This window comes from Myotis lucifugus, unplaced genomic scaffold (genome assembly GCF_000147115.1).
Source record: "Myotis lucifugus unplaced genomic scaffold, Myoluc2.0 scaffold_431, whole genome shotgun sequence".
Lineage (NCBI taxonomy): Eukaryota > Metazoa > Chordata > Mammalia > Chiroptera > Vespertilionidae > Myotis > Myotis lucifugus.
Genome location: NW_005871479.1, coordinates 171,266 through 190,869, shown reverse-complemented (window position 1 = coordinate 190,869; position 19,604 = coordinate 171,266). Strand labels below are relative to the sequence as shown.

Here is a 19,604-nt window from a genome sequence, read left to right as displayed (position 1 = left end):
AAGGCAGCACTGCCCCCAGTGGCTCCCCACGGACCTACATGTAGACGCGTGTTCTCCAGCACACAGCCTGCAAGCACGCACACAGCCCTAAACTCTGGGGACGCCCAGGTGAGCCAGCAGGGGCTTTACATCTTGGTCTCTTTAATTCTCACAGCAACCTTCAACCCAGGCCTGATCATTCCCATTTCACAGACAGACAACACCGAGGACCCGCGGTTAGAAAGCTGTCAGCTAGTGACCTGTGAGAGTCCTGTATTGAATTCGTGTTTGCCTGACTCAAATCCATCTAGTCCCGGACCCACTGCTCACCGCCTTGGAGTTCATCTCAAAGCAGAATTTCCGAGGGGAACAAAATAAAATCCCGGAACGCTGCCACTCCCTCCAGGAAGCTGGTTTACGTTCCACTTGGCTTAGACCAGAGGTTACAAACTGGCCGCCTTGGGCCAATCCCCACCCACAGGCGAGTTTCGTTTGGCCCAGCGACACACTGAGCAGGGAAGCAGCTGCCCCCTGCCGGGAGCTCCCGGTATGTCCCCACCACTGCCTATCGCCCCAACAGGGAGTCTGCGTGTCAGCTGCCCCTTAGCATTGAGACCCCCTTGGCTCTCCCCAGTCACGTCCATTATCTGTGAAGGTGCAGTCACCGACTTAAAGGAACAGCGACATTCCCTCTCCGGTTAGGAAAAGACATACATATTCTACATTATCTGAACGGTTCTGTGCCACCCGCACAGCAAGTGCAGCCTGAGAGCCAGCCCCGCGCGGAGAGGCAGCCTCACCTTCACTTCCCCCTCCTCGGATGGGTTGTCCGAGTGCCTGGGGGACGAGAAGTCGAGCCCCCGCTCGTCTTTCAGCCTGGGCGCTTTGTTCTCCTTCTTGACTCGAGGCTTCCGCTTCTTTAACTTGGCCTGGAGACGGAGAGGAAGGATGACAACACGGCAAACCCAGTCCCTTACCAGCACGGCCAAGTACCACGGATGAGTCTTTGAAACAGCAGCAGCCGCGTAAGTCAAAGGAGAAATTCAAAGGGGCGCAACCAGCATTGCTGGAGGCCTCACACACAGCCTACGCCCCAGAAGAACAACCATCGCCTTGAGCCTACGGAGTCCTTTTTTTGGAATTCATCCTGAAGATATAATTCAAATGAAGGAAAAACACCTTATGTATAAAGATAATTCGCAAAAGACAATAATATAACATTAAAAGAAAAAACCAGGACCCGGTCAGCTGGTTCAGTGGTTGGGGGTCGTTGACCTATGAACCTTGAGGTCACGGTTCAGTTAGATTCCCAGGTGTAGCATATGCCACGGTTGCAGGCTCGATCCCCAGTAGGGGGCATGCAGGAGGCGACCAATCAATGATTCCCTCTCATCAATGATGTTTCTCTCTCTCTCTCCCTCACCTTTCCCTCTCTGAAATCGATAAAAAAATAAATAAATAAATAAATAAATAAATAAATAAAAACACACCCAGAAGCACACGGTATCTAAAAATAAGGAAAAGGTGTTTATCTACTCAATCAAATCTAATTCGAGTATAAACATGTTCTTAATCTCTCTCTCTCTCTAGGAGAGACTGACAATATACACTCAACATATTACCTTGAGAATGACACTACTTATGTGATACTATTACATGAAAAAGGACAAGGCATGGGGTTGGGATAACTTTTTCCCCTAAAATTCATTTTGTTTGTAAGACAGGGACGTTAACACCAATGACGTAGCTCTAGGAGAACCGAAGGAGCACACACATAGGCTGCTAGAACCGGATGTAACTTACCATCTTCTAACTGTGCCTACATCTTTCTAAGTCTGCATTGAAACGGAAAGTTGGGAAAATGAAAGGATACAGCTCAGATGAGTCACTAGTAACTCACTTGGTCTTTTTCACTGAGCAGGTAAGGCAATCCTAACGCAAGTCCCACTGTTTGATTAACTGTGGATTCCAATGACCCATTTTATCCCTGGGCCAGTATGACAAGCAGCTGGGAGTTAGGAGTAACCTCAGGCAAACCCGGTGGTATTCAGACAGTTACTGGAATGTTCCAAAATCCAGGCAGCGGCATAAAGAAACAGCAGCAGTATGTCTGTACCGGGTGGCTCTGAGAGCGAGGAGGACTCTTTTGAGGCCATATTGTAAGCAAGCTGCCAAGATGCTTAGCTTAGGTGAGTAATTAAATGAACACTCCCAGTATGACCAACCAACCATCCCTACTCGGACCTCAAAAGCAGCACCTGACCCCGGCCGGTGTGGCTCAGTGTTTGAGCGTCGAACTATGAGCCAGGAGGTCACGGTTCAATTCCCAGTCAGGGCACGTGCCTGGATGCAGGCTCCATCCCGCGTAGGGGGCGTGCAAGAGGCAGCTGATCCATGATTCTCTCTCATCGTTGATGTTTCTCTCTCTCTCTCTCCTTTCCTCTCTCTGAAATCAGTAAGAACTTATTTGAAAAAAGAAAAAAAGCAGCACCTGACTGGAGAGGTTCCGTCTGGGCGGCGGCCACAGGGGGCACCTGCCCCCCCTAACCTGCAGGGCCGGAGCCTCAGAGCCCCGAAGCCGCCCGGTGGCAGCCGCACTCACCTCTTCCCCGCCTGTCACGGCCCCCTTCTTCTCCAGGCTCTTCCTGAGCAGCTTCAGCAGGTAGTCGGCTCGGGTCTGCAGCTGCTTCCCCTGCGGCTTCTTATCGGTCTCCACGGGCAGGATCTTCAACGGCAAAGGGAGAGAAGCACCCGCCACCACCCGCGTCCCGGTTAGTGGATCAGGGTCAACGGAGGCAGCCGAGAACTGAGCAGTCCTTTCCCGCCCCGCCCGCCCGGAATACAGACACAGCCTCAGCTCCTATCTCATGTCCATGGCTCCCAGTCACTGCCAATCCCTCATGAGCCGTTCTCGTTTTACAAAATGGGATGAGAAATCCAGCTCTCCCACTGGCTCCTACCTGTGCTGTTAACAGGGTAGAACAACTCAGGTAGGAGGGGCTTGTTGGCTTCATCTGCTAGAACATCCCAGCCGCCGCGGATTTCCTCCTTCCAGGAGCAGGGAATCCCTGGAGCTAGGTCAAAGCTTCGTTTTAGATTGAAAATGCTTCTTAGAGCATGGCCGGAGAGCACGGAGCTGTGCCCGGACAGGAGCTGGCCCTGCGACCACGGTCGGACCGCTCAGGCCACAGTGGATTTGGTCTGCGCGAACGGCAGGGTGCTGTCACCCGCTCAGGGCCCCGCGTGTGGGATGAGCATTGTTCGACGTGCCGGGAGCACCACCTGGGGCACAGCCTCCCGAACTGGAGCCAGTCGGCTCCCCCTGCTTACAACTGAGCACGGCCTGACTGCCTGGGAGCCCGCTTAGCGACGGACAGGGTGGGAGGCTCGATTTTGTGGGAGAAGTACGGCCAATGTTGAATTCCATTACAAAAAAACACCAAGGCGGCTCACTCCTTGTGTATGGAATAGAAATACGGTTGTTTCCAATACAACGGCAAACAAAGGGCCAGCAACTAAGGCGGAGTGATGCTTTTATCATTAAGAACCTTACCCTGGTATTTTGTTGCAATGAGACTGACCTACAATAAAAATCAGAACTTTAAGATTTCTCTTATAGTTCCCCCAAAATTTTTACCTGGCTATCACCTTCGTCCATGACACAGTGTCACAGTCCACTAAAGATGGTACCGTGTCCAAGGATAAAGAAATCCCAGGAATCTGCTGTTGTGCTAATTTCCCAGTTGATCCCCGCCCCACCCCTCCGGAAAATAGTTAAAAATAAGTAATGAATATAGAAGTATTACGCCAGAAATCTTCTAGAAATTTCCGGCGTCGCAGAGTTACTTACTTTGTCCGTTAGCTTCAGCTCCGGGTCCGTTTTAATTAGCTCCCAGTTCCCATAGCCGTGCTCGTAGATGCCCAGCAGGAGGCGCGAGTCATCCTCCACTCCCCACTCCACATCGAAATGCGCAGCTTTGACACGGCAGGTTAAGCAGTACCTACAGGGGTTTCAAAAAGAGGGCGTCAGAGGCGAGGCCTCTCTGATTTGGAAATGAACACAAAGTATTCTGCTGCGATAAAGAAACAACGAGCCCGGCCGGTGTGGCTCAGTGGTTGGGCATTGACCTACGAACCAGGAGGTCAAGGTTCGATTCAGGGCACATACCCAGGTTGCAGGCTCCATCCCCAGTAGGGGGCGTGCAGGAGGCAGCCCATCAGTGATTCTCTCTCATCACTAATGTTTCTCTCTCTCTCCCTTCTTCCTTCCTCTCTGAACTCAATAAAAATAAAAAATAACCTAACAGGTTTGGCTCAGTGGATAGAGCGTCGGCCTGCAGACTGAAAGGTCCCAGGTTCGATTCCAGTCAAGGGCATGTATCTTGGTTGCGGGCACATCCCCAGTAGGAGGTTTGCAGGAGGCAGCTGATCGGTGTTTCTCTCTCATCGATGTTTCTCTCTCTCCCTCTCCCTTCCTCTCTGTAAAAAATCAGTAAAATATAAAAAATAAATAAAATCCTATATAATAAAAGGGCAATATGCAAATTGACCCTAACGGTGGAACAACCAGGAATGACTGGTTACTATGACGTGCACTGACCACTATTGGGCAGACGCTCAACGCAGGAGCTGCCTCCTGGTGGTCAGTGAGCTCCCACAGGGGGAGTTCCACTCAGTTACAAGCCAGGCTGACAGCTGTGAGCCTAAGCCGGCAGGTGTACATCCCCCAAGGGGTCCCGGACTGTGAGAGGGTGCAGGCTGGGCTGAGGGACCCCCCCAAGTGCATGAATTTTCATGCACTGGGCCTCTAGTAAAAAATAAAAAAATAAAGAGAAGACAACGAAAACACTACATAACTACACATAACTAACTTCCAGTCTACCGTCCTATAGCACGACCACTCGAGCATGCGCACATAACACACTCACTTTTTTTTTTCTTCAGGGTCCACCGGGATGGATTTATGCAGCATCTCAAACTCCTCTTCATGTTGGATAATGGATTTCACGTTCACCTGCACCCCAGAGATCTTGATTGTTGGGCCTCTCTTTTTTCCTGGTCCTTTCCCTAAAGGGAAAGTTAAATGAGAATTTGCTCAAGTTCCACAGGAGACATGAGTCCATCCCTGAACGCCGACTCCCTCAATCTCTCTCTGTCTTATTGTTAATCGAAGATACAACCTATAAGGCAAAAAGACTGTCTCAATTACAATAGTGTATACAACTGTATTTTAATCTTCCTATTTGTTTTATGCTTTGGTTCCAAAATTAGTAATATTAACAAAAGGAGATTCTGAAGGAATTAGCACTAAAGAATTTTCTTTCTTTTTTTTTTAACTATTCCATTAACTAAGTTATTTAAGTGCTTTAAAGATAGTCTCTATAAAAAAATATGAGATCAAGTTTATACCTAACACATTTCAAACGAATAAAAGATGTCATGAAAAGGCTGCCCTATCCCTCGTTTCAAATTAAAGCAATCCTGGAAGAATAAAATCCAGCCAACTCTAACCAAAGCTAAAATAAACCCATGAGAACGACACTGGTTTGTCGGAGAAAAGATGGCTCAGAGTGTTAGGAAAGATCTCACTTTTCTAGACGTGTAAGTCGATGAAATGGCACTACGATTACAGACGATTGCATGGGGATTCTTTTGGAATCCACTAGAATTTCATTTGCAAATGCTCTTCCGGACAATACTGATGGGAGTTGGAACAGAGGTGGTCAATGGAAAGGCCCTGCTCTGAACACCAGAAACCTGCACCAACTACGTCTTCTCCCTTCTCGCTTTTAGCTAATAACCTTTCTGGATCAAGGCAATTTGCAAACAAGGAAATTCAAGAGGCTCCTAAACATACGTAAAATACTCAACCTCACTCGTGATAATAGAAATGCAAATTAAACACATGTACACATGCCACTTTTACCCTATCAGGTCGGGGAAAAAGAAAAAATTGAAAATATTATGTTGATGAGACTCAGAGAAAACAGAGGTGGTCCTTCAATACTGGTTGGACGGGATGGTGCGAAATGGGGTACATCAGGGGTCCTCAAATTTTTTAAACAGGGGGCCAGTTCACTGTCCCTCAGACCGTTGGAGGGCCAGACTATAGTTTAAAAAAAAACTATGAACAAATTCCTATGCACACTGCACATATCTTATTTTGAAGTAAAAAAACAAATGTTTTTGGCAGGCCACATGTGGCCCGCGGGCCGTAGTTTGAGGACCCCTGGGGTACATACACAGGATCATTTACCACAACGCTGTAGAGCAACAGACTGGAAAGCGAATGTCCACTTTCAGGACACTAATACTACTATATCCATCACATTATGAAGTTCTTAAAAAAAAAAGAAAATCAGGCAGTGGAGAAAAGACGAACCATTTTAATGAATGGTGCTGAGACATAAAGTAGCCACACAGGAAAAATAAACCTGGGTAGACTAGGAAAAACTCCACGTGTATCAGAAATATTAAAAAAAAAAACCCTCCAACTGTATCACAAATATAAAATACCTATGAAAGCACATAGGTACAAGGGGGGGGCCTTTATCTTCTGGGCGTAAAGAGAAACACTGGGTTTAAGGTTTACTTCGAGATGTATTCTGGGTGCTATGGCAGCACACATTTGGATCACTGTCCAAATCACTCAAGGTACTGAAGTTACACACACACACACACACACACACACACACACACACACACACAAGAAATCACATCCGAAAACACTTAACTCTATTTAAGATATTTTTAAAATTTTATTTCTTTAGTAATATCCTTGAAAAGGAAATCCCAGAGCACAAATACTTCTTTATTAACGATAGTAGCGAACATTGCAGGCCAGACACACAGCTAAGCGCTTCACGTGTGCGGAATGACTCGAGTCATCATCCGACCCTGAGTCCTCTTCTAAGCCAAGCCCTGGAGCAGCAGGAACCCCGATGCAGGCGCCCGGCCTGGGAGGACCACCGGGGCCGCCTGGGGACTTACCCTCGCTGGCGTTTTCCTTGAGCTGCTCCTCATACTCCTGCATGGCTGACACACAGCTGTTGTGAATCAGCTCGCCCAGGCGCTTCAGGTCCGCCACCGACTTATCCACCAGCTCCGCGTCGCGCGCTATGCACTCCAGCCTGGGGACAGACCAGCGCGGGACACTTCAGGGCCCTGCGCCCACCTTCCTACCGTCACATGAGACACCACTGGTCTCGGAGAGGCCTGCCCCTGCAAGGACACTTTTCCCTACATTCCTTCAGCGACAAGAACCCTGCCACGCTGACTGAGGGCCAAGTTCCTCGTTTCCCATCAAAAAGAACTGTGCCTTGGCATAGCCCATAAAGTGATTTCAAAGACAAGGGTGGCCCAGCCGGTGTGGCTCTGTGGCTGGTTGAGCATCAAACTAAGCCCAGAAGATCAAGGTCAGGGCACATGCCCGGGTTGTGGGCTCGATCCTCAGTGTGGGGCGTGCAGGAGGCAGCCGATCAGTGATTCTCTCTCATCATTGATGTTTCTCTCTCCTCTCTGACATCAATAAAAATATATTTAAAAAAATACGGCCCAGCCCTAACTGGTTTGGCTCAGTGGATAGGGTGTCGGCCTGCGGACTGAAGGGTCCCAGGTTCGATTCCGGTCAATGGCATGTACCTTGGTTGCAGGCATATCCCCAGTAGGGGGTGTGCAGGAGGCAGCTGATCGATGTTTCTCTCTCATCGATGTTTCTAACTCTCTATCCCTCTCCCTTCCTCTCTGTAAAAATCAATAAAATATATATATTTTTAAAAACTTCTTTAAAAAAAAAATACGGCCCTCGTCTGCTTCTTTAGTGTCCACTCTCCTTTCTCCAGCTACTTTCCCTCATCACGATGCTCCCCGCAGCAAAGCACAGTTATTCTACAATATGTTCTGTTGACTCTAAGTCACACGGAGCATGTGAATACATTAATGTCTACAAGTCAGGCTGTCAAAAGGTGCCAGACCTTCCATGGAAAGAGTAGCAAAAAAAGAAACTGCCACGTAATAAAAGGGGCAACTTAGGAACTTTTGCTAAGCTTACCGTTCAAGAGGGAGACCAAACTTCTTATATGCCTTGATGAACCTACGGAGATGAGCAAGAGCACACGTTAAAAGAACAGAGACTTCAGCTCTGTTAATGCAAACACGTATCTGTGTTAAATATGAGCCGCGTAAAAAATGTCAAAAATAGACGGGACCCGATCCTTGTAACAGGTCTTTGCATGCTGAATGCCAACGGCCCACTTCCAACTGAGTGCTGGAAATCTATTCCAACGAAAAGACCAACTTTATTCTCAGGAAGCTGCTTAGGGACCTAACGGAGAACAGCGATGTAACTCCGATGTTATCCGTTTTTAAATGTGCAAGTCTGTGTAACGTGTGATCCCATCACCACAATAACTCTGGACATAAAAACCCCCCAAACAGCCCTAGCTGGTTTGGCTCAATGGATAGAGCATCGGCCTGATGACTGAAGGGTCCCAGGTTTGATGCCAGCCAAGGGCACATGCCTGGGTTGTGGGCTTGATCCCCAGGAGGGGGCGTGCAGGAGGCAGCCAATTAATGATTCTCTCTCATCATTGATGTTTCTATCTGTCTCTCCCTCTTCCTTCCTCTCTGAAATCAATAAAATATATATATATTTTTTTTAAAAAAAACAGTTTGCTGGTCTGTTCAGTCTACTACTGTTACCTTCAATTCCAGATTTTCCCTCATTTTCTGGCGTACAACTATACGATTTCTGAGACTGCATCGAGTATTTTTGGGGAATGCGACAAAGCAAAATAAACCTATGATTTCAAGCTTCTTGGGCAAAACCATTTTGGAAAGTGTGTTGACTCCCGCCCAACCTTATCTCCAACCAAAAATCCAACCTAACCTTCCACCAGTCTCCACCCTAAACCACGCTGCCCGCCAATCCGTGAGTCACCTGCTCCCCGTCCCTGCGCCAACCACTAGCACTGCCCATGGAAAGCAAGACGTCACAACAAACCCAGGGCCTCACTGGGACATGCCAGTCACTAAAATAACCTGCTTAGGTAAGAGTCTAAGGCAGCGGTTCTCAACCAGTGGGCCGCGACCCCTGAAAATACATCCTGCATATCAGATATTTACATGACAATTCACAACAGTAGCAAAATGACAGTTATGAAGTAGCCACGAAAATAATTGTATGGTTGGGGGTTACCACAACATGAGGAACTGTATTAAAGGGTCGCGGCATTAGGAAGGTTGAGAACGGCTGGGAGAGATTCTATGGGAGAAAAAACTGGGCGGAGGGCATGGTGACTGAAGAGAACGGGAATGAACGTGACAACAGCTGAGAAACTCTAGGGAAGGAACAGCCTGGATACAAGGGTAGGGGAGTGCTACATGTGAACGTGAACCTGGGATTCTTCCTCAGCTCTCCATGGCTCCATGATATACACGGAGACATTTCACACCTGAAATAGTAAGACACTAGGGTTTTACTTCAAAATAATATCCGGACGCCCTAGCTGGTGAGGCTCAGTGGATAGAGTGTCAGCCTGCAGACTGCAGGGTCCCGGGTTCGATTCCGGTCAAGGGCACATGCCTGGGTTGTGGGCTCGATCCCCAGTGTGGGGCGTGCAGGAGGCAGCTGACCAATGATTCTCTCTCATCATTGATGCTTCCATCTCTCTCCCCTATCTCCCTTCCTCTCTGAAATCAATAAAAATATATTTTTACTTTTTTTTATTTTTTATTGATTTTTTAGAGAGGAAGTGAGAAGGATAGAGAGTTAGAAACATCGATGAGAGAGAAACATCGACCAGCTGCCTCCTGCACACCCCCCACTGGGGGATGTGCCCGCAACCAAGGTACATGCCCTTGACCGGAATCGAACCCGGGACCCTTCAGTCTGCAGGCCGTCGCTCTATCCACTGAGCCAAACAGGTCAGGGCAAAAAAATCTATTTTTAAAAGGCACAAAAACTCTCCATATAAAAAAGTAACAACATCGGGATGGAGGAGCATTTCCGACGGGTGTACGACTCGGTCTCCCTCGCACTCCCTGCCGGAACTGACGGTATCCCTTCCCCACAAGGCCCAGGGAGCAGGGCCCCACCCACCTGCGGATCTCCGCGTCCGTGAACCCCTCCACGAGGTCCTTGCGCACGCTCCGGGGGCGCCCTCGGCGCTTCGGCTTCTTGTCGTCGTCGGAGTCATCGGTCTCGCTCTCCGAGGCAGAGGACCTCTGGGCCTGCCTCTTGGACTCGGTGTCGGAGTCGCTGTCATTGGTCTGCGCCTGAAACGGCAAAGGCCCACTGTGACCAGGGCCAGGTGCCAGAGGCCCAAGGACCAAGGCCAGCCCGGCCCCGTTCTGTGGGACTCGGAACTGGCCGTCCCATCAGACAAGTCTGTTTTTCTTTGGGAAATAAGGAGGCAGGTGTCAGGTAACGAAGGGAGACCCGACAGGGATAGTCACACCTCCAGAGAAGTGTGGGTTCTAAGAAGAAAAATGCAATGCAAGTGTTGGAATGGTAAGTTTGTGTTCACTTCCTTGGACTTCTTGTGCTATTTGTAAAATGGGGATATCAGCTCCTTTAATCAGGGGTCTCAAAGGATTCAATGAGTCAATAAGTTTAAATGCACTAGCCGATGCCTGTGAGTCCTCAGCAAATAGTAGCTACCATTAGCTGCTACTGATTTATGATTTACTAAGATCTTGGACAAACTCCAGTCTATTATCTCCAACAAACTGGGTGGTAATGTTTTGCAAAAGTCAAATGTGATAGTGCCTGTGGCGAAGAACGGTTCTATAGTCTCCTGCTCAGCCATCTCACACAGCCCGTGAGCAGAGGCCAAGTGCCTCCCAGGTGAGCCAGGAGCCCCAGGCACTTCCCTGTTCCTCTGCTGGGTTTCCCGAGACTCTGCCCTGGAGCCCGCAGGTCGGGCAGCAATGCAAGGCCCCTTCCTTGAACACTAGGCACTCCTGCAGCGTCAGAGCCCGAGAAGGAGGTTCCTCTCTTCCGTCTCCCTTGGTTACCTTTTTCGTGGAACTCCGAATTCGAGGCAGCATGTAGATTTCTTCCAGCTCCTTCTGCCGCTCCTCCTCCTCCACGCGCTTCCTTTGATCCTCGGGAATGATCTCGTCCCAGTCCCTGTGGGGCCGCTCTTCCAGCTCTTCCTCGTCTTCCATGGTGGCGAAATTGGCAACCTGAAATGTCAACAGACGGACCACTGAAATTCCTCTATTTCCCAAAGAACATCCACTAAAACCTCAACTCACAGTGTTTTTAATCTAAGTACGATGCTATGACTAATAAGGGAGTCCTGTGATATTATATAATCAAAGAATCGATTTTCTCTTATCTCTCCCTTCCCCCCCGGAAATCAATTTGCCACATCCTCAAGTTCATCAGAAATTTTACTGAAAAGGAGGGAAGCAGATATAAAGATATAAAGTGTCTTATAAGTTTAACTGAAATATATGTTGACACATTGCCGACCAGTAGTTTTATTGCTAGCTTTACCCAGTGGCCAGATAAGTTTCTACTGAACGAGTACAAAAAAACGTTTTACATAAATGTTAAAGGCACGCTTTAACATTAAATACCCATTGCATTTTGAAGTTATTTATTGCATGTTCTTACAAGCTAATATCTTTTTAAAGTATGATAGTTTGTAAAACACTGTGTAATATGAAACGAGAATTCTCGTGATCCATCCACAATGTGTTAATATATATATGAGATATATTATAGAACTATAGACCTGGAACTTATATAACTTTATTAACCAATGTCGTCACCCCAATAAATTCAATTTTTTTAAAAAGGGCCTTAGAAAGGCCAGAGTCACCAGTAATGTGACTTAATGCTCATAATATTCTGACCAGGACAGTCATGAAGATGACTTCTGCTTAAGAACGGAGCAGCAGTCGCAGAGGTGGGATCCGGGGGACACACTAATAACTCCCCTCCAACCTCAGACACATGACACCTGACAGGAGAGCTCTCTGACCCACCCTCAGCTCCTTCCCTGCTCTCCCACCGAGACAGCTCTACCTGTGGCCAACCTTGACCTCATTCCATCCTGCTTCCTTCCAAACGCTTCACCCAATTCTCCCTCTACCCTAACGGTAGACTCTACCACACTTAACCACCACTGTAACCTGCTTCTCTAACCTGCATCAAACCAACCCATGATCAATCCTTTCAACCAGGCCCTCTCTCTTTTTTTTTGTAATTGATTTTCAGAGAGGAAGAGAGAGAGAGAGATAGAAACATCAAGGATGAGAGAGAATCACTGATCGGCTGCCTTCTGCACGCCCCCATTGGGGATCGAGCCCACAACCCGGGCATGTGCCCTGCCTGGGAACCAAACCCTGACCTCCTGGTTCATAGGTCTATGCTCCACCACTGAGCCACACCGGCCGGGCCTCATTTGCAACTGGGAAGCCTTTGCCTCTCTGACCCTCCCACGCGTCGTGAGCCAGTCTCACCTTGGGATTACCAGCTGATCCCGTTTCTCTGACCTCACGGAGTGCAGGAGAGTCTCATATGACCCTGCTGACTGGCTCCAAAGCAAAGCCGAAGCCGTATTTTCTAAATTAAGCTCTACTCCCTATCAAGTTCCTCCCGGCAAGCCCCGGCCCCACCCAGGGCTGCAGCGAGTCTTTTCCATTTCTCAGCAAACACCTCATTTATTTCACTGGTCATTAAGGTCACCAGTTGGAACTCCACATCTTTCCCTAAAGTGTGCTTTCCCTTCTCCTTCAAAGTCAGCTCCTCCAGCTGTGCTTCTGGTGATGTCCCTTCCAGTCTCCCCTGAGGCAACGGATGGGCCCTCAAACGTTCCTTCACTCCTCTGCACCTGCAATAGCTCCCTATTCTCAAATACCTTCTGAAACCCAGAACATGGTAACATCTTAAAAAACAAAACAAATAAAAAACGTGGCCTTGCTAGACCCTTTTGTCACATAAATTACCTTCTCTCTACTCTTTTTAAAAAATATATTTTTACCGATTTCAGAGAGGAAGGGAGAGGGAAAGAGAAACAGAAACATCAATGATGAGAGAGAATCATGGATCGGCTGCCTCCTGCACGCCCCCTACTGGGGGTTGAGCCTGTAACCCGGGCATGTGCCCTGACTGGGAATCGAACCGTGACCTCCTGGTTCATAAGTCGACACTCAACCACTGAGCCATGCTGGCTGGGTACCTTCTCTCTATAATTCACTAGCTATTTAGTAACTCAATGCTGGTGCCCAGCTCCTGCATTTAGTCCTGCTCTCATTTAATTTTGTATTGTATCGGATACCACTGACCACCCTGTAATCACCCTTAAAAAAAAAATCCCACTAAGTCATCAAGAGCTTCCTGTCACCTTCTGTTTTTACACCTTCGACCGCTTTGTCATCTGATTCTATTATGTTAACGTCTCTCCCACAAGCCCTCCAACACCCCCCAGAGCCAACTGGGTCACCACCTATCCCGCTGACATCATATCCTCAGTCCTCTTCGCAGACTTCCTTCCTCCACCCACTGACTCAGGGCAGGATGCACCATGTCCGTGGTTACCTATAGTCCGTGGGAGGACGATCTATAGATTCTGCACTCAGAACATCCTTGGAAAACTCTAGAGAATGACAATGAAGCCATGAATCAACTTACTCAGAGAGCTAAGCAGAGTGCCTGGTACCCAGAAAGCGCTATCAGGCATTAGTTATTACCGGATCGTGAATCAACGCTAAGGGCTTTCTCCCTCGAGGATGTTTATACCTTAAATTGTGACAGGAGCTCATCGGTCGCACTTGTTGACACTTCGTTCTCTCTGGTTTCAGCCAAGCGCAGAATTTCATCAATATCCATTTCCTAGGAGAAGAACAGCAACACAAGTATGGTAAGAAGGCAACAGCAAGGTCTGCACGCGCTGACAATGTCTGGTGCCAATAAACCAGCTCTCTTTTCTGGTATCCCATTTTTAATTTTCTTTTGTAGTCTCAACTTCACATGGTTTACATTTAACGATTCAAACTATTACTTATACAAAGAAGGTGAAACTTCAGAAATTACAAAAAATGAAATAGGAATAAGAAAGACAAAAGACAGAATCCTCAAATGCTTTTTTTCTCATTCTTTCCTATTAAGAGCTTTGAACTTTATTAGAAAAAACAAAGACAAAAAAACCCTACGTCCTGCAGACTCAAGGGTCCCGGGTTCGATTCCGGTCAAGGGCATGTACCTTGGTTGTGGGCACATCCCCAGTAGGAGGTGTGCAGGAGGCAGCTGGTTGATGTTTCTCTCTCATTGATGTTTCTAACTCTCTATCCCTCTCCCTTCCTCTCTATAAAAAAATCAATAAAATATATTAAAAAAAAAAACAAACCTACGTCCTTTAAGTAATTACTGCTGCTTAATAGAAGCCTGTAACAGGCTCAGAATCTGCTTCCCAAACAATGTGTCTCACAAATGACACTTGTCAGAAACGCCTTCCCTCCTTGTTAATTACCTGGGGCTCTGACTCCTCGCCTTCAAGTTCTTTGAAAAGATCCTCTGCTCCGAATTTCAAAATAGCTGTCAGCTCTTCTTTATTAAAAGGATTTGAGCTGTAAAAGTAAAATGCGGTTGTAATCTCTCAGGAATGTCAAGTAAGCTCTGTTACAGATCTACCCTTCATTCAGGGGCCCAATTACCGGTGAAAATGTAAATTCTGCCCCAAGAAAAATGATCTCTCAAACATTTCATGTTTTTATCCACAGGATGGGACCGCGGTGGCAAACCTAAGCCAGCAGAAGACTAGGACATCAATCCTCTTCCTGTTGGCTCATCTACCACGTGGTTGGGCGAGACGGGTAATTAGCAACATGAAAGAAGACAGTTCTCTCTCTGTCCTTTGACTCAGAAAGTTACCATTCGCCTGTGGTCCAATATGAAAGAACCACGCTGCTTCTACCCAGGTTGCTCTCTAACGGAAAATTATCTGAGAACACCCTATTTGGGAAGGGCTCGGCTGATCCCACCTGTCACAAAGCTACAAGACCGCCACAGAACACACTAGACGATTTGGTCAAAATGTACATTCTTTCAGAGAAATAGTTGTGCTTCCCAATCAATCCCATCAAAACGTAACTGCCTTCCTCTGTTTCAACAGGAAAAGTCGAAAATCCCCACACAAACATTTCTACCAACAGTAAGAGAAGAGCAGCCCATTCGATCGGGTGGATTCTCATTGGGAAGAGTTCAAGGCAACAATGTGTCAGGGCGGACGCCTAAGTGTCATATGTCGCACGGAGAGCCAAACCCACAGGCAAGGGAGGGGCAGGACAACGGGATAAAAGGGGACACGCCTGCAATACTCTCAACAATGAACATTTTTTAAACGAAAGAAAAGGAGGGACAGGAGATAGAGATAGAGATAGAGATAGAGATAGAGATAGAGATAGAGATAGAGAGATAGAGATAGAGAGAGAGAGAGAGAGAGAGAGAGAGAATGGGGAGGGGAAGAGAACGTGCTCATGAGCAGAGGGCTAATAAGTAAAGCAAAAGAAAAAATAGGAAAAAAAATAAAGAAAAGGAAACGCTATCTTCTTGCAGCCTTAGCGAGGCCTGTTTCCCAGCAATAAAAGGCCTGATGTCTGTTGTACAAAATCCCCCCGGAAGAGTGGATCCCACCGAGTGTGGATTGGGCCAGTTGGCCTCTCCCAGCCCGGGCACTCACTTGGACCGCCCCGAGTTGTTTTCCAGGACCGTCCGGCCAGTGGTGTCCATGCGCTGGATCACCAGGTGGTCCAATACCATCTTCTTTTTGGCCCGTTCTATGATCTCCTCCTCCACGGTCCCCTTTGTCACCAAGCGGTAAATATTTACCTGTGGGAAAAGGAAACCTTGTGCTTACGCCCGATCACACACACACAAAAGGTCACCTCCGTCTAAAACCAGGAGGGGAAATGAAAATACCTGGCCTCTAGCACCATAGAGGACCATAAGCTATAAGCCCTCCATCCACACAGACCTAAGCAGATGCTGTGTTTTTACCACCTGCAGCAGGTTGCATTCTTAAATGTAACTGCCGTTAAGGACTTTGTACACGGCCTTGTTCTAAAAATAAAAATCTTACTAAAGAATAGTCCATTTCAGCAAAACTGGGTCTTTGGCTGAGTATGAAACTTATGAGTTACCCTCTATTAGAACTGACTCTGAGATTCCCATACGAAGGAAATAAGTGTGTATTTCCCCCCCAAGAAAGGGAAGATTGGTCATGTGTAATTAACACATTATGGACGGATCAGGAGAATTCTCGCTTCATATTCCACCGTGTTTTACAAAGTATCATACTTTAAAAAGATATTAGTGCCCTAACCGGTTTGGCTCAGTGGATAGAGTGTCGGCCCACGAACTGAAGGGTCCCAGGTTCGATTCTGGTCAAGGGCATGTATCTTGGTTGCGGGCACATCCCCAGTGGGGAGTGTGCAGGAGGCAGCTGATCAATGTTTCTCTCTCATTGATGTTTCTAAAACTCTCTATCCCTCTCCCTTCCTCTCTGTAAAAAATCAATAAAATATATTTTTTTAAAAAAAGAAAAGAAATTAGCTTGTAAGAACATGTAATAAATAACTTCAAAATGCAATGGGTATTTAATGTTAAAGCGTGCCTTAAATATTTATGTAAAACGTTTTTTGTACTCGTTCAATAGAAACTTATCTGGCCACTGGGTAAAGCAATGAAACTACTGGTCCGCAAGGTGTTAAAATAAACCATCTTGAACAATGTTAGAATATTTACCACCAACTTTCCCATAGTAACATAGGAGAAAATGTTTCGTTCTAGGTCTTTGTGTCATATATCTTTTTTAGGATAAACTAGAAAGTCGCTGGTGATGCACTTTTTAAGCAGAGAAAGAGAGCAGCTCCATTATAGGCTCATCTCAGCCCCAAAGACGGCTTCTCTGCACTAATTAACAGACAGACACCTCCCCTTGAGAAATGAAGCTAAAGAGGAAAAAGCCTTTCACAAAACATCCCGGAAGGCCCGCAAACCCCTCCCTGGCTCCCCCACGCCACACCCAGAAGCCCCCCCCACTGACCTGCTTCTTCTGCCCAATCCTATGGGCTCGGGCCTGTGCCTGCAAGTCGTTCTGGGGGTTCCAGTCGGAGTCGAAGATGACCACTGTGTCCGCGGAAGCCAAGTTGATTCCCAGGCCACCAGCCCTTGTGGAGAGCAGGAAACAGAAGTCCTGCACACAACGCAACACACGCCTTTAGGCAGGGGCCTTCTCAAACCGTTTCCCGTCCAACAAGCCCGACACCCCGACACCCCGACACCCCTGCAGGTGCCAAGGAAAGTGAGACACGACGGACGAACTTCATGGAGGCTAACGAATGTCAGGGGCTTGGTGGAAGACTGGATTTTCATTCGCTCACGAGGGAGGAGTCGGGGCAATGAACTAAGGAGCAACAGCAGCAAGAGAGTTCGTGCTCCCACCTGGCTGAGCCTCGCAGACAAGCAATAGCGAAACCCACGCATGCTTCATTATCAAGGGGACCATTCCAGCAAGTGGCCCAGCTACTGGTTTTCCGAAAAAGGCGGATGATGCATGTAAGGGAGCCAGGACAAACAAGGAAACTGTGTTCTGCATGTGCCCCTCCAGTTGTTAGGCGGGTGAGGAAAATACACTCTCACGCAGAGCCCTGGAGAGGCACAGCAGCCTTGACCTCCACGAGAAAAGCAGAGCAGGTGTGGCTGGAGGGCGTGTGTGGGGAAGACCCCGGCCCTGACCCTCGAGCTTCCACAGCACTGACACCCGAGACACCTGCCTGCGTCCCAGGGCTCAGAAAAGCACAGGCAGGAGGGCAGTGGTTCTCAACCTTCTGGCCCTTTAAATACAATTCCTCATGTTGTGACCCAACCATAAAATTATTTTCGTGGCTACTTCCTAACTGTAATGTTGCTACTGTGATGAATCGTCATGTAAATATCTGATATGCAGGATGGTCTTAGGCGACCCCTGTGAAAGGGTCGTTCGACCGCCAAAGGGGTCGAGACCCACAGGTTGAGAACCACTGCTCTAGGTAGACAGGACACTTTAGGAGGAGAAACCTGCAATGTAAAGTCTGGGGTCTGATTGATCATTAAGCCATTTTCCACATCAGGCTTTACCAAAGATAATATGAACTGTCTTAGGTGGCTCTTCTGCACGTGTGAAAAGGGAAACTCTATAATGCCACCTTCTAGCTGGACACTTAACTAAACGCTGCTGTCAGCCAAAGTAAAAACAGTAATTCAGCCCTAGCCGGTTTGGCTCAGTGGATAGAGCGCCGGCCTGTGGACTGAAGGGTTCCGGGTTTGATTCCGATCAAGGGCACCTGTGTGGGTTGCGGGCTCAATCCCCAGTGTGGGGCATGCAGGAGGCAGCCCATCAATGATTCTCTCTCATCATTGATGTTTCTGTCTCTCCCTCTCCCTTCCTCTCTGAAATCAATAAAAATATATTTAAAAAAACAAAAAACAGTAAGCCACACTGCAGCAGGGTCCAACTAATTTGAGACACGGCAAGTGTACTTTTTAAGACTGGAAGTTACCAAGAAAGTGCAGATCAGAACCTTATGATATTAACATATATCCCAATAAGAAAGTGTAATATGCTAATTAGACCGGACGTCCTTCCGGACGAAGTAGGGGCTGCAAGGGAAACCCGGATCCCAGGTCCCAGGTGCCTGCCAGTGGCCGCAGGGAAGCCCAGGTCCCGGGTGCCAGAGGGAAGCGGGTGCCGGCAGCCGGGGGAAGGCAGGCCTGCTCTTGCATGAATTTTGTGCATCGGGCCCTAGTATCCCAATATGACCCTACTGGCCAGCCCTGCCCACTTTGCCGGGCTGCTCTCCTAGGCCCAGAAACTTGGTATCTGCAAGTCACTAGAGAAAACTCCGGTGACGTCAGGACGCCTGTCATTAGTCCACACCAGGGGGGATAGAGAGCATGCAAAAGGTCTCCCGGACTGATCATGAGACGCAAAGACACCTTTCACTTAAGTGACTTCTCACTGCCCTCCCAGAAGGGCGGCACCGGGAACTGTTCCTGAAACAGAACATGTTCACCCAGAAAGGCTCTGCCCTGGATCCCCAGCCCAAGCTGCCCCGATCACAAAGCCGTGCCCCGTGTACCTCAGAACCATCGGCGTTGAAGTGGTCCAGCGCCTGCTTCCGGATCTCTCCCTTGATGGAACCATCCAGACGCTGTAAAGACAAGCCACAAGGAAGTCATAAGGCAGGAAGATCAGCTGCAATGGGAACAGACACCAGACTCGAAGCCTTTATGGGCGCGACACCCGCCGGGTAAAAATAGCTGGAATGCACGGGCGATGTGCTGGCGGGGCTGCCCTAAGCGGCACACTCCACTGGCCCCAAGCTCTCTGGTTACAAACTCAAGGTCAGAAGGTTCTGAATCAAAGGGCTATCTGGGTTTATCCCAGGATCAGCATGGCTGCCAGGACCTACAAGGAAAAGGCAAGCCACGCTGGGCTTCGAGGCTTTGTCTGCTTCCACATCTGGGTACTGAGGAGACAGGGAAATACTACCCCTGGTCACACCTAATAATCAGCTCCTGCCGGAAAATGATGCTTCTTGACTAATATAAATAAAGTTGCCCAGTTATTTTC

The 19,604-nt window shown here is 48.0% G+C and overlaps 1 protein-coding gene across 2 annotated transcripts in view; it reads right to left on the bottom strand.

Moving 5' to 3' along the window:
• Window positions 1-19,604, bottom strand: part of CHD2 (chromodomain helicase DNA binding protein 2) — a 72,591-nt gene that overhangs the window by 19,196 nt on the left and 33,791 nt on the right. For both annotated transcript variants that reach the window (XM_006102820.3, XM_014468136.2), the window contains 13 exons: window positions 19,111-19,182; window positions 17,037-17,186; window positions 15,672-15,820; window positions 14,463-14,559; window positions 13,733-13,825; window positions 10,996-11,166; window positions 10,079-10,254; window positions 8,030-8,071; window positions 6,970-7,109; window positions 4,908-5,046; window positions 3,830-3,980; window positions 2,582-2,704; window positions 780-908 (listed from right to left, as the gene is read on the bottom strand). In XM_006102820.3, the coding sequence (XP_006102882.1) occupies window positions 780-908; window positions 2,582-2,704; window positions 3,830-3,980; window positions 4,908-5,046; window positions 6,970-7,109; window positions 8,030-8,071; window positions 10,079-10,254; window positions 10,996-11,166; window positions 13,733-13,825; window positions 14,463-14,559; window positions 15,672-15,820; window positions 17,037-17,186; window positions 19,111-19,182 (1,632 nt within the window). The remainder of the gene's footprint in view (window positions 1-779; window positions 909-2,581; window positions 2,705-3,829; window positions 3,981-4,907; window positions 5,047-6,969; window positions 7,110-8,029; window positions 8,072-10,078; window positions 10,255-10,995; window positions 11,167-13,732; window positions 13,826-14,462; window positions 14,560-15,671; window positions 15,821-17,036; window positions 17,187-19,110; window positions 19,183-19,604) is intronic.